The 15,245-nt window shown below is 44.9% G+C and overlaps 1 protein-coding gene across 5 annotated transcripts in view; it reads right to left on the reverse strand.

The window, feature by feature from the left end:
* d2hgdh (D-2-hydroxyglutarate dehydrogenase) overlaps nucleotides 1-15,245 on the reverse strand; it is a 48,688-nt gene that overhangs the window by 12,454 nt on the left and 20,989 nt on the right. For 4 of the 5 annotated variants that reach the window (XM_038816015.1, XM_038816016.1, XM_038816017.1 and 1 more), the window contains exons 7-8: nucleotides 13,148-13,291; nucleotides 3,354-3,496 (exon numbers count right to left, since the gene is read on the reverse strand). In XM_038816015.1, the coding sequence (XP_038671943.1) occupies nucleotides 3,354-3,496; nucleotides 13,148-13,291 (287 nt within the window). The remainder of the gene's footprint in view (nucleotides 1-3,353; nucleotides 3,497-13,147; nucleotides 13,292-15,245) is intronic. The other variant, XM_038816018.1, reaches the window with a different exon arrangement.

Here is a 15,245-nt window from a genome sequence, read left to right on the forward strand (position 1 = left end):
GTGCGGAGTCTGCATGTTCTCCCCGTGTCTGCGTGGGTTTTCTACGGGTGCTCTGGTTTCCTCCCACAGTCCAAAGAGGTGCGGGTTAGGTGGATTGGCCATGGTAAATTGCCCTTGGGTTAGGTGGGGTTACTGGTTTACGGGGCATGGGCTTAAGTGGGATCCTGTTTCCAAGAGTCGGTGCAGACTTGACGGGTCGGCCGGTACTTTCCCGGAGCGGAGAAACTACGACATCTTCTTCGCAGCCTTCAACACGTCATCAATGAAGATGAACATCTTGCCAAGGTCATCCCCACACGCCCACTACTTGCCTTCAAACAACCGCGCAACCTCAAACAAACCATTGTTTGCAGCAAACTACCCAGCCTTCAGAACAGCGACCATGACACCACACGACCCTGCCATGGCAATTTCTGCCAGACGTGCCAGAACATCGACATGGACACCACCATTACACGTGAGAACACCACCCACCAGGTACGCGGTACATACTCGTGCAACTCGGCCAACATTGTCTACCTCATACACTGCAGGAAAGGATGTCCCGAAGCGTGGAACATTGGCGAGACCATGCAGACGCTGCAACAATGAATGAATGGACATCGCGCGACAATCACCAGGCAGGAATGTTCCCCTCCAGCCGGGGAACACTTCAGTAGTCAAGGGCATTCAGCTTCTGATCTCCGGGTAAGCATTCTCCAAGGCGGCCTTCAGGATGCACAACGCAGAATCGCCGAGCAGAAACTTATAGCCAAGTTCCGCACACATGAGTGTGGCCTCAACCGGGACCTGGGATTCATGTCGCATTACATTCATCCCCCACCATCTGGCCTGGGCTTGCAAAATCCTACCAACTGTCCTGGCTTGAGACAATTCACACCTCTTTAACCTGGGGTTATCCCTATCTCTGGATCTGTAAAGACTTAATTACCTGCAAATGCTCACATTCTAAGCATTGTCTGGCATCTTTGAATTTGTCTTTACATATGTTTCTGGAACATACCTCTTCATTCACCTTAGGAAGGAGCAGTGCTCCGAAAGCTAGTGTTTGAAACAAATATGTTGGACTGTAACCTGATGTTGTAAGACTTCTTACTTTGTTTTTATAAATTTAGATTACCCAATTATTTTTTTCTATTAAGGGGCAATTTAGCATGGCCAATCCACCTACTCTGCACATTTTTGGGTTGTGGGGGCGAAACCCACACAGCCTCCACACACTGTCTGTGTGGAGTCTGCACGTCCTCCCCCCTGTGTGCGTGGGTTTCCTCCGGGTGCTCCGGTTTCCTCCCACAGTCCAAAGATGTGCGGGTTAGGTGGATTGGCCATGCTAAATTGTCCGTAGTGTCCTAATAAAAGTAAGGTTAATGGTGTGGGGGGTTACGGGTATAGGGTGGATACGTGGGTTGAGTAGGGTGATCATGGCTCGGCACAACATTGAGGGCCGAAGGGCCTGTTCTGTGCTGTACTGTTCTATAAAAAAAAGCAACTTCCCTTGTCTCCCAGGTTATTACTAGGGCTCCATGTTTGAATAAACATTCTGGATATCCTGGCATTGTGTATCAGGATGTACCAGTTCTCCTATCACACAACACATTCTTCATGTAGTCATTAGTTATTCAACCTTGTGAATCTGTGTGCCTTGTGTAGCCACAAATCTTGGCCAGAGTTCTCAGTTTGGGAGATTATGTTATTCTGAAGATGAATCACACTCGCGTTGGGAACGCAAATCAGACGATTCAATATTCCTTTCCGTGACAATGTATGCATGGCAGGGATTTCGAGAGATTCCCTTGCAAATACCGCTATCGGGCCACCGTGTTTAGCGGATAGTGTGGTCCGGCAGATCGGCCCCCTCCATCATCTTGCAACATAATTCCGCACCTACCCCTGCACCACAGTTAAGTGCTTCCTGAAGAGAAAAGGAAGTGAGAGCACATAACTGTCTTTGATGTGGTCCAAGAGCTGTCAAATCATAGATAGATGTTTATAAACATTGGGGTTAGTTTCACAGCTGACTATTTGAAATCCAGTCAAGCGTAAAGGGAAGTGAAATTAAACAATCCAGACAACTGGCTGTGTGGAAGCTGTTAATCACGCCCTAGTAAAATCAATTTCACACTGATATGAATTAAAGCCTTGCATATCAAAGATGTGAGGGGGTTTAAACACAGCTGATGTTCTCTTTCTGGGAACTGACAGATGCTGCTTCCTCTGCCTGAGTCAGCAGAGGTTTAAAAGCAGTGATTTTTTCACTGTCTCAGTCTGGATGCTCTCTAGCTTCCAGGTAGGGATCTCTGTATTTGGGGGCTAACAGGTAAGGTTCTCTGTAATGGGGCTTCCAGGCAGGGGTCACTCAATGGGCTTCCAGGCAGGGGTCTCTCTTATCAGGGGGATTCTGGCCGAGTTCTCTGTAATGGGGAGGGGTTTCTGGGGGGGCCTCTGATGTGGGACTCTCTCGTGGGGGGATCTCCTGGTGGAGGGGGCGTGGTGGGGGAGTCTGGCGGGGATGGGTAGGCAGGATTTGCATTTCTGGCGGGAGTGTGGCCATCCGATGGATTTTGGGGACAAATCCCTTAAAGAGTTACCCCCTTGGCCCACTGAGAGGTCCACCGTGCCAGGGTCACGCTGGGAAATACCTGCAACAATTCTCACCCATGTGAATCCCGGCCCAGAGGGCAGGAGAATATCACAGGCTTGGAGAATTCGGTGCCCAGCCCATTAATAGGATGCAAATGGGTCAATTTCACCCATTTGTATTCTCCTGATGGAGTGGGGCACGAATCTCGTACTGCCGCCAGCGGAACGCTGGAGCATCGTAACATGCACCAATCCTGCTTTTTTCTGACGCTGGATTCTCCACGAACTCCACTACCTACGATGGGTGGTGGAGAATCCAGCCCCTGATCACTATTTATCCTTAAGAGCGTGGCAACGTTCAGGTCCTCCTGTAATGCAAATTCAATTACCAAGATAAACTCTACTTGTCGACTCAACCAGATCGTTTTCACACCCTTGAACCACAGATTCCACTCGGAAGTATTAAGTCGATGAAAGACGGGAGTGTTTCGATATTTCCTTATTCAGAACTGCGGAACAGTCATTCGGAATGAACAATCTATTTGAACATGTTGTGGCTATGAATCATAGCATCACGCTTGATAAATAAAAGTTCAAATTTACACTTAAATAAAACAAAACACAGCAATACTAAACGAGCAGGAATCTAATCGTCATCAAATAAGTCAGCCAGATTTGTGCTACAATCTGATTGTCCCTTTCTGTTCTGGTCTTATTGCATTCTCCAAAGTAACTGTCCATCAGAGTTGAGATTGGGAATAAGTACACCTTACCTTGATCTTATTTTCCTCAGTAGCCATAGTCCCATCAGTCACCAGACCACAGCTCATGACCTTCTCTAGGAAATGATTGAGTTTCTCCTGGTCATGATCACTGTTGGATCCTGATGTTTCTATCAAGATGTAAAACGGTGACTCTGGAAAAGGGTAAATGAAAGAACCCACAGTCAACGGGTATGACGTTGTCAGAGCAGGGGAAGATACGAAAGAGTGAGGGAAGAAACGATAGATTCACTGTGCATCATGAAAACAAAAACACGGAAGTGAGAGTGATATGGGGAAAATTACAGGGGAAAATTGAAGTAAAGAGAAAAAGGGGAGAAAGAGATGGAGAGCGGTGAGATTGAGAAAGAGAGAGATAAATAAAGAGAAAGTAAACATAAGCAGGCAAGTCTGATCATAGAGAGTGACAAAGGAGACAGCTTACCTCATCTATGCACAAACTGGAGAGACTAGGTGCTCTCAGTTTAATATAGATTTTGAGCCTGGGAACAGCTAATTTCCCCATCAAACACAATTACATTTTTATATCCAACATGTGTTTTTACAACTGATTGAAAGGAACCATTGCCTCCCCAGTCACCAATGTACTGTGTGTTGCTCTATTATGTATTTTCTTTTCATGTACTAACAAATCTATTTGAGCTACATGCAGAAAAATACTTTTCACTGTACCTAGGTACACGTGACAATAAACAAATCCAATCATTTAGAAGGAGCAGTTCCACGTCAGTCAGTATATTTTACCATCATGACATAGTGTACTTGCCATGTACACGCACACAGACCAGTATACACATATAAGTATATACATAGCACTATGTAGAATGTACAGCACAGAAATAGCCCAGCCAGCCTCGCTGGTCTATCCCAGCATTTATCCTCTCCCTGGGTCTTCTCCCATCCCTCTTCATTTAATCCCGTCAGCGCATCCAGCAGTTCTCTTATGGTTGAACCAGTTTCCCCTTAAATGCATCTGTGCTAACTTCCTGAACTACTCCTTTGGGAGTTCCATATTCTCATCACTCTCTGGTAAATAACTTTCTCCTGCATTCCCTTCTGGATTTATTAGACTACCTTGGTTTTGTGACCCTAGTTCTAGTCTACATTTCTACATTTTAGCATTGTGAAAACTTGCATGATTTTAACAATCCATATCAGGTCATTCTGGAGAAAAGAACCTTAGCATTTTCAATCTTTGTTGATAGATATAACCTTTTTTTAATCATCCTTGTCGATCCTTTTTGCACGTTCTCATGTGCCTCCACATCCTTGTCATAATTATGGGAACCAAAACTGTTCTTAGTACTCTAAGGAGAGTGGGGGGATGAACTGAAATTTCCATTTCCCGTCAGCAGCTTGAGATGCTGTGTTTAACCAAGTATCATGTTTATGGCATGTTGGATCTTCATAAGGTATAGGATCCCTTTATCAATCAAGAACCTATCTATCTCTGTTTTAAAGACACTCCGTGACTTAATCTCCATAGCCTTCTACGGCAATGAGTTCCACAGATTCATCACCCTCTGGCAAACAAAATTCCTCATCTCAAGGTCTGAGGCTGTACCCTCTCCTACCAGTGGAAACATCTCCACGTCCACTCTATCTAGGCCTCTCAAAATCCTGTAAGTTTCAATGAGATCCTCCCTCATCTTTTTAAACTCTATTAAGTTCAGACCCAGAGTCCTCAACCACTCCTCATACGACAAGCTCTTCATTCCCAGGATCATTCTTGTGAACCTCCTCTGGACCCCCTCCAAGGCCAGCCCATCCTTCCTTAGATACGGGGCCCAAAACTGCCCACAATATTCCACACTAAATTGCCCCTAAATTGGAAAAAATAACTGGATACTCTAAATTTATAAAAATAAAAGTGTTACATAAACAAGGTTCGGCACAAATTTAACACAGTCTGTTTTCAATTCAATCCCTCCAGAAATGAACCCCGGTATTTGGTTTGATTTTTAATTGCCTTATTGATTTGCATTGCTCTATCTAATGATTTATGAATCTCTACCACAAGGTACCTTGGCTCCTCTACACTATTCAGTCTCTTACTTTCCAAAGAGAATAGATCCTCTTTATTCTTCCTCACACTTGTTGCAATTCATTTGCCAACCACACACCTATTCTCCAGGTTTATCAATGTCTTGCATCGCGTCACAGTCCTCCTGAGTATTAATTGTACCGACCAAATTTGGTGTCATCCACAAATTCTGAAATTGGACTTCCAATCTCCAAGCATAAATTGTTCATGTAAACAGTGAACAACAGTGATCCCAGCATCATTCCTTGTGGAACACCATTTCCCACCAGTCTAAGTAACACCCTTTAACTCTCTGATAATTGTTTTGTATACAGCCTCCTGTCCATTCTGTTGTTTCATTCCTGACTCCACCTGCTGTGACCTTTATCATGAGTCCATGCGGTACCTTATTGAACGCTTTTTGGAAATACAAATATGGCAAAATCTTCCAGCTGCTCTTCTGGCTGATCTTGCCACTGGCCAATGGCAGGCTTTCTCCTGCCACCAACAACCACACCAGAGGCCAGAGAATCTCACCCATATTGTCTACCCCATTCCCCTTCTTGTTATTTCTTCAAAGACTTCAATAAGGTTAGTCAAGCATGACCTTTCCGTTCAAAATCCATGCCGATGATTTGACCAGTTTCTGGATGATTTTCTACTGCATCTTTGAGTAAGGATTCAATTATCTTTCCTACCCACTAATAGTGGCATTACACTATTCCCTTTGGTAATTGCAATAATTCAACTGCTGTCACTTCCACAACTATTTTAATATGAATAGCTGCAATCCTCTTGGATTAGAGATTTTATCCTACATTTGATTCGTTTATCAGTTAAAATCCCTCTTTCCTTGTTAATTGTCTTTATATCATTTTGGTCTGTTCTTCTCATGTCCACCTTATTAGTCTCTGTGGTAAATACTGAGGCAAAGTAATAGTCAATACACCGGCCATTTCACTGTTGTTGCCTCTGTTTATCGTATGTATTCCTTTGTGATGCTATCCCTACCCTGATTATTCCTTTGGTATTTAAAGTAATGTAAACGTCACCATAGTCCCAAATGGCCATAGGCTGCTTTCCCCTTTGAGTTGACTGGTGGTGATTTAACCTGAGGGTCACCACACCTCAGGGGAGGGGGTGAGGTTGAGAAGGCAGGGAATTGAACCCGCACTGTTGGCCTCGTTCTGCATCACAAATGAGCCGTCCAGCCAACTGAGCTACACAGGCCGATTGGGTGTAGAGAATACTATTTCTTTTTCTATTCCTCAAAAATGTAACTTTGTACCGGCTCTGTGATTTTTTTTTGTTTTCGGACCTCTTTCGAAAACTCATCGTATCCCTTTGTGGCATCCTCTCCTTTATTGTTGACGTACTTTAGTGTATGTCTTTTCTTTTAGTTTCTCCACCTTTTCATTCATCCAGTGTTTAATTATTGGCTAGTTAGAACATAGAACATAGAACAGTACAGCACAGAACAGGCCCTTCGGCCCTCGATGTTGTGCCGAACAATGATCACCCTACTTAAACCCATGTAACCCGTATACACGTAACCCAACAATCCCCCCATTAACCTTACACTAAGGGCAATTTAGCATGGCCAATCCACCTAACCCGCACATCTTTGGACTGTGGGAGGAAACCGGAGCACCCGGAGGAAACCCACGCACACACGGGGAGGACGTGCAGACTCCACACAGACAGTGACCCAGCTGGGAATCGAACCTGGGACCCTGGAGCTGTGAAGCATTGATGCTAACCACCATGCTACCGTGAGGCCCCTAGTTAGTTCTCATTTTTTCAGCAAAATATATTTCTCTTGATCATTAAAAAAAATATTTCTCACTGCTGTTCTATCTCAGTGTCTGTCAATTTTATTTTTCAGTTAGGGCAGCACGGTGGCACAGTGGTTAGCATTGCTGCCTCGCGGCGCCGAGGTCCCAGGTTCGATCCCGGCTCTGGGTCACTGTCCGTGCGGCGTTTGCACGTTCTCCCCGTGTTTGCATGGGTTTCGCCCCCACAACCCAAAGATGTGCAGGGTAGGTTGATTGGCCACACTAAATTGCCCCTCAATTGGAAAAATGAATTGAGTACTCTAAATTTAAAAAAAAAATTGTTTTTCAGTTTACATTCTCATAACCTCAAAATTAACTTTATTTCCAAATCCATTACTTTGGGCTTCATCTTACTTCTATTTTTATCAGTGTTGGTTTGGTTTTGGTTGGCATTTTATATATAAATATGCACACTAATATTGATGAGTGACTAAAAGTCACTGTCAAGCTACCCTCTATTACTGAGAAATGGGCTGCATGTGATGACCTGCTTCAATAACCATCGGTTTCAATAACCTTAATTTTGGAATATTTCCATTCAACTGAATTCTTGCTCAGCTGAATAATGGTGTTGACTGCTGTTTATGTTTGGCTGATTTAGCCTGTACACTGGCACCAGTATGCACTGGCATCAAGAGGAATGATACACAGGCCAGCAAACATGTTGTATAATGCTCTCATCAGTGCTCAACATTCTCCTCCATCCGGACACAACCATGGTTTGTCTCACAGCCTGCCATCTACACCTGGTCACAACACTAATATCACTCACACCTGTAAAGAGGTCTGAATAAAGATTTGATGCTCCATTTACTCTCGAATATTTTGGGATCAAAGAGCTTGCAAGTACCGGAAATGCGGGAGACTCGCGGCAAAGACTCTCGTGGCTCAAGCAGAAAGGCTGCCACCATCTCATCAGGGCACTCCTGCATGAAGAAACCCGCCAGAATAACCCATCTGCTCAGAACAAATTAGAGTCATTCAGTGGTAATTTTCTACACTTAGTTAGCTGCCCATTGCATATTCTTCAGACACAACAGAAAATATATATTTTGTGTCTGCGTGGGTCTCGCAACCCAAAGATGTGCCAGTAGGTGGATTGGCCACACTAAATTGCCCTTAATTGGAAAAAAAAAGAACTGGGTATTCTAAATCTATATTTAAAAAAACAATAATTTCCACAGCTTCCGACTGTAAGGGACCTTCATTTGTCTTTTCTCGTCAAATATTTATAGAAGATTTTATGGTCAGTTTCTATGTTTCCTGCTATTTTACTTTCATACTCTATTTTCCCCCTCTTGATCACATTTTTTGCTCTCTTTTGCTGAATTCTAAAATGCTTTCAATCCTTGGGCTTGCTGCTTTTTCTGGCAATTTTCTACGTCTTCTCTTTGGAGCCAGTGGATGTGGTTTATTTGGACATTCATAAGGTTTTCGGCTAAGTTCCACATAAGAGATAGCGTGTAAAATTAAAGCCCATGGGATTGGGGGTAGTGTATGGAGATGGGTAAAAAACTGGTTGGCAGACAGGAAACAAAGCCAGAATTCTCCGACTGTTGGGATTCTCTTTTCCTGCTGGCAGCGCACCCTCGTCCGCGGGTTTCTCGGCGGCCTGGGGTGGCTTCAATGGGAAATCCCATTGTCAAGCTGCGGGAAGAGGGAATCCCACCGCCAGCGAAACAGGCGGTTGGGGGACCAGGGCATCCTACCCAAAGAGCAGGAATAAATGGGTCTTTTTCCAAATGGCAGGCAGTGATTAGTGGGTACCATAGGGTCAGTGCTCTGGCTCCAGCTATTCACAATATATATTATTGATTTAGATGAGGGAACTAGATGTAATATTTACAAATTTTTATAGATGACACAAAGCTGGGTGGCAGGGTGGGCTTTGTGGAGGATGCAGAGATACTTTAGTGTGATTTGGTCAACCTGAGTGAGTGGGTAAATGCATGGCAGATGCAGAATAATATGAATAAATTTGAAATTACCCACTTTGGCAGCAAAAAAAGGCAGATTATTATCTAAATGGCTACAGGCAATATGCAACGAGATCTGCCTGTCCTTGTACACCAGTCGTTGAAAGTAAGCATGCAGGTGCAAAAGGCGGCGAAGAAGGCAAATGTGCGTTGGTCTTCATAGCGAGAGGATTTTTTTTTGTTTTTCTTTTTTTTAATAAATTTAGATTACCCAATTATTTTTTCCAATTAAGGGGCAATTTAGCTTGGCCAATCCACCTACTCTGCACATTTTTGGGTTGTGGGGCGAAACCCACGCAGACACGGGGAGAATGTGCAAACTCCACATGGACAGTGACCCAGAGCCGGGATCGAACCTGGGACCTCAGCGCCGTGAGGCGGTTGTGCTAACCACTAGGCCACCGTGCTGCCCCCATAGCGAGAGGATTTGAGAGGAGCAGAAATGTCTTGCTGCAATTATACAGGGGGCGGGATTCTCCGGCCGCGCCTGCCCGGCGACCGGAGAATCCCACCCCAGGTCAATGGACTTCTCCAGTGTCCAGCTCTCGACCGTGGCTCTCTTGCAGCTGGCGGGGTGGAAGAATCCAGCTCAGGATCTTGATGAGATCACATCTGGAATATTGCGTGCAGTTTTGATCTCCATATCTGAGCAAGGATCTTGCTGTAGAGGGAGTGCAGCAAAGGTTTATCAGACCGATTTCTTGGATGGCAGGGCTAACGTAAGAGGAGCGATTGAGTCGGTGAGGATTATATTCGCTGGAGTTCAGAAGAATGAGGGAGGATCTCATGGAAACCTATGAAATTCAAACAAGACAAGACAGAGTAGATGCAGGAAGGAAGTTCCCGATGGCAGGGGGGTCCAGAACCAGGGGTCACAGTCTAAGGATAAAGGGCAAACCATTCAGGACTGAGATGAGGAGGAATATCTTCAACAAGAGTGGTGAACTTGTAGAATTCACTACCACAGAAAACAGTTGAGGCTAAAACACTGCATGTTTTCAAGAAGGAGTTAGATAGGTTACTAAGTTGGATGATCGGCCATGATCATAATGAATGGTGAAGCAGGCTCGAAGGACTGACTGGTCTGCTCCTGCTCCTATTTTCTACGTTTTTATGTTAATATTATTCCGAATTTCTATTGTGAGCCACCGTTGAGCCATTTTTTCTCTTTTAGGTTAATGCCAGACAGGAATGAATAATAGTTGTAATTCATGCACACGTTCTCTCTTCTTGGAAATGATCATGTGCCTTGCACTTGTGTGACGTGAATATTATTTGCGGCTTATCAGCCCAAGCCTGAATGTTGTCCAGGTCTTGTCATTTGCAGAAACAGACTGCTTCATCCTCTGAAGAATTCCAAATGGCGCTGAACACTGTACAATCATCAGCCAATATCATAGTGAGCCGTCAAGCTATTATCTCTGCATGTAGAAGACGAACAAGAAGCGGGGTGCAGACCTAAATTCATCAGTGCTCAGCTTGTGACATTCCACTTTACAATTACCCTTGTCACTCGATCCAACAGGAGGAGAATGCAACCTTGGTGTACTGATGGAGGGAAAATCATTGCTGAAGCTGCTACAAGTCTTTTTCAGACACTGTTCTGAGGAACTCCTGCAGTGATGTCCTGGAGCTGAGGTGGTTAACCTCCAACAACGACAACCATCATCCTTTTCTGCTACTGTATTATGATTCTGGCCAGTGGAGAGTTCTGCTCCTGGTTACCACAGACTTCAATTTTACTTGGGCTCATTGATGTCCAACTGGATTAAATGCTGCCATGAGGTCAAGGGCAGTCATTCTCACCTCACCTCTGTAAATTAACTCTTCTGTCCATGCTACAGACCAAGGTTATAACGAGGTCAAGGGACGAGTGGGCCTGGCAGAACCAAACTGAACATAGGTGAACAGGTTACTACTGAGTAAGTGCCACTTCATAGAATTGTCAACCATCTCTTCCATCACTTTGTTGATGATCGACAGTAGACAGATGGGGAAGTAATTGGCTGGCTTGGATTTGTCCTTTTTTGTGGACAGGACAGACCTGGGCAATTTTCCACATTGTCAGGTAAATATCAGTGTTGTCGTTGCACTGGAACGGTTCGGCTAGGGGCACAGTTAATTCTGGGGCATGGTTGGTTCGGATGCACAGGCTTTCAGTACTACAGCCAGGTTGGTATCAGGGCCCATAGTCATTTGTGTGTCTATTGGCTTCACCATTTCGTGACATCATGTGGAGTGAATCAAACTGGTTGAAGACTGACATCTGTGATGCTGGGGATCTCAGGGGGAAGCTGAGATAGATCATCCACTCAACATTTCTGGCTGAAGATCAGTGAAAACACCTCATAGAACATACAGTGCAGAAGGAGGCCATTCGGCCCATTGAGTCTGCACCAACCCACTTAAGCCCTCACTTCCATCCTATCCCCGTAACCCAATAACCCCATCTAACCTTTTTTTGGTCACTCAGGGCAATTTATCATGGCCAATCCACCTAACCTGCACATCTTTGGACTGTGGAAGGAAACCGGAGCACCCGGAGGAAACCCACGCAGACACGGGGAGAACGTGCAGACTCCGCACAGACAGTGACCCAGCGGGGAATTGAACCTGGGACCCTGGCGCTGTGAAGCCACAGTGCTATCCACTTGTGCTGCCGTTCAGCCTTGTCTTTTGCTGGGCTCTTGCTTAGGGAGCCTCATCCTCCCATTAGTTGTCTAATTGTCTACCACCGTTCCTGATTGGATGTAACAAGATTGCAGAGCTTTTGTCTGATCCATTAGTTGTGGGTTTGCTTAGCTCAGTCTGCAGCATGCTGCTTCTGCAGTTTAGCATGTTTGAAGTCCTGTGTTATGGTCTTTTTATTGAGTATGGTTGGTACTGTTCCAGTCAGGCTCCCCTGCCCTCCTCATTAAACCAGGGTTGATCCCCTGGCTTGATGCTAATGGGAGCATCAGAGATATGCCAAGTCATGAGAAACTGAACTGGACCAGCCATGGTTGCACCAGCAGGTCAGAAGCTGGGAATTCTGAAGTAAGTAACTCAAAAGCTGGCTCCTCATGGTCTGTGCACCATTTGCAAGGCACAAGTCAGCAGTGTGATGGAATACTGTCCATTTGCCTGGGTGAGTGCAGCTTTAATAACACTTAATAAGCTTAACATCCTCGAGGACAAAGGAGCCCCTTGATCGGCACCCCATCAACCAACCTAAATATTTACTCCCTCCTCCACTGACCGACAGTGACAGCAGTGGGTATTATGTACAAGATGCACTGCAGCACGTCACCCAAAGCTATTGCAACTGTACCTTCCAAACCCATGATCTCCACCACCTAGGACAAGAGCAGCAGATGCATGGGAACAGCACCTCTTGCATGTTCCCCTCCAAGCTTGACTTGGAAATATATTGCAATTTCTTCACTGTTACTGGATCAAAACTTGAAACTCCCTCCCTAACAGCACTGTGGCCGCAACTACACCGCATGAATTGCAATGGTTCAAGACGGTGGCTCACCACCAGTTTATCAAGGGCAATTAGGGATGGGCAACAAATGCTGACCTAGCCGGTTGGAAAATTTGCTGGAATACAATTCTGCTGATGGTCCACAGCACCTTGTGAAGGTCCAGTTTTGAGTTTCTAAATCTGTTCTGTCTCACCAGGCATTCATTTCAGTGCTTGAAGAAATATCGATGCAAGTGAACAAATATCCAATTTGGGTCATGGGTTACTGTAGTCACACAGCCTTTTCAGTAGGTACAAGGAGCTGTGATCAGCCAATGCCTAATTAAATGGTGAAACAGGCTTGAGGGACTGAATGGCCTACTGCTACCTGAGTTCACTCCAATAATAATGACACACTTCCCACAGGAGTGCCTGACACCAGAAACTCAAGAAAGCCTAAGGCATAACTGACAGTGATCTAATTTTATATTCTTATCCCCTTTTACCTTGCAATGGGTTTCTCAGTTTCAGGTGCTCGCAGACAACCGCTCTGCAACTGTGATCCAGGAACTCGAAGGCAGAGAGGATTTCACCCAACATGCTTTTGGATTCCTTGAATATATCCAAGGTCCTTTCAAAGCTGTCACAACCTTGAGACACAAAGCAGATCATTATTGTGGGTAGATTGTACAAGGATAAATTACTCTGCTGATAGTAGCTCTACCTCACCATCAATTATCTCGACTCCTCCATTGTCGCCACATTACCAGACGCTGTCCAACATCCAGTACTGGATGAGCAAAAATATTCCCCAACTAAATATTGTGAAGACTGAAACCATTGCCTTCATTCTCCATTACAAACTCCATTTTCTAGTCACCGTCTCCATCACTCTCTCTGGTGACTTCCAGAGGCTGAACCAGACTATTTACAAACTTGAGTGTCATATTTGACCCCAACATACGTTTCCAACCACATATCTGCACAATAACCAAGATCACTACTTCTACCTCCTTAACATTGCTCCACTCAACCCCTGCCCAGGCTCATCTGCTGAGGAAACTCTCACCCATCTGTTCGCTCTGCATTCACTATTCCAAAACACTCCTGGCCAGCATCCCATATTCTATCCTCAGTAAAATCTGAGGTCATCCAAATTGTGCTAATCAGGTCCTTACTTGCACCAGGTCCTGTTTACTAACATCCATGTGTGCAGCTCACCCATACTGGCTCCCAGTTAAGCAACACCTTGGTTTTAAAATCCTCACCCTTGTTTTCTAGTCCCTCCATGCACTTGCCCCTCCAAATCTCTTGTCAGTTTCTTCAACACCACAACCCACTGACATATTAGAGCTGTGGGGTTATGCTGCAACTGTACATGACCCTGGTGAGACCACATTTGGAGTATTGTGTGCAGTTCTGGTCACCTCACTATAGGAAGGATGTGGAAGCATTGGGAAGGGTGCAAAGGAGATTTACCAGGATGCTGCCTGGTTTGCAGGATAGGTCTTATGAGGAAAGGTTGAGGGAGCTAGGACCTTTCTCTTTGGAGCAGAGGAGGATGAGAGACAACTTAATAGAGGTTTATAAGATGATGAGGGGGATAGATAGTGTGGACGTTCAGAGACTATTTCCTCGGGTGGATGAAGCTGTTACAAGGGGATATAACTATAAGATTCAGGGTGGGAGATATAGGAGGGATGTCCGAGGTAGGTTCTTTACTCAGAGAGAGTGGTTAGGGTGCGGAATGGACTGCCTGCTGCGATAGTGGAGTCGGACACTTTAGGAACTTTCAAGCAGTTATTGGATAGGCACATGGAGCACGCCAAAATGACAGGGAGTGGGATAGCTTGATCTTGGTTTAGGACAAGGCTCGGCACAACATCGAGGGCCAAAGGGCCTGTTCTGTGCTGTACTGTTCTATGTTCCATATCTGCGCTTATCTAATTCTGGCCCCTTGAGCTTCCCTGATTTGAACTGTTCCACCGCTTGGAGCCATGCAATCAGCTGTCCAGGACCCAAGCTCTAGAATTCCCTCGCTAAACCTCTCAGCTTCAGGACCTCTCATTCTACCTTTTAGATAGGCCTTAAAATCTACTTCTCTAACCAAGCTTTTGGGACGGATGCCCTAATATCGCCTTATGTAGCTCGGTGTTCAATTTTGCATCACAATACTCCTGTGAGCATTTTATTATTTTGTTATAAAGTTTGAGTACTGCTGAAAAGAAAGACATGTTGTCAAACCTTTTTGTCTTTCACCCATCGAGAAAAACGCACAAAGTAAAAGTTCAAACTGTCACAGCAATTTAAACTACAGGAGAAAAGGGTGCCGATTGGTTGTAAGTCGACTCTGATTTGTTGAGATGTTGCTATGGAAAAAGTAACGGGGCACTAGAGACATCCCAAATTCCCGGTTAATTCAAAAACGGTGCGAGGCTTGACACATTCCTTTTGTTTGGATGCCTGCATGAATATATGCCTCTTCCATCAGGCTTAATTTAGCCATATTATGAGCATGACTGATAATCTTAAATTGTTGTTAGTGTAGCTATTGGTGCACTCAGGATTGTTCAGCAAGTGCTGTCAAATCATGGAATCACATCT

Source organism: Scyliorhinus canicula, chromosome 13 (genome assembly GCF_902713615.1).
Source record: "Scyliorhinus canicula chromosome 13, sScyCan1.1, whole genome shotgun sequence".
Classification (NCBI taxonomy): Eukaryota; Metazoa; Chordata; class Chondrichthyes; order Carcharhiniformes; family Scyliorhinidae; genus Scyliorhinus; species Scyliorhinus canicula.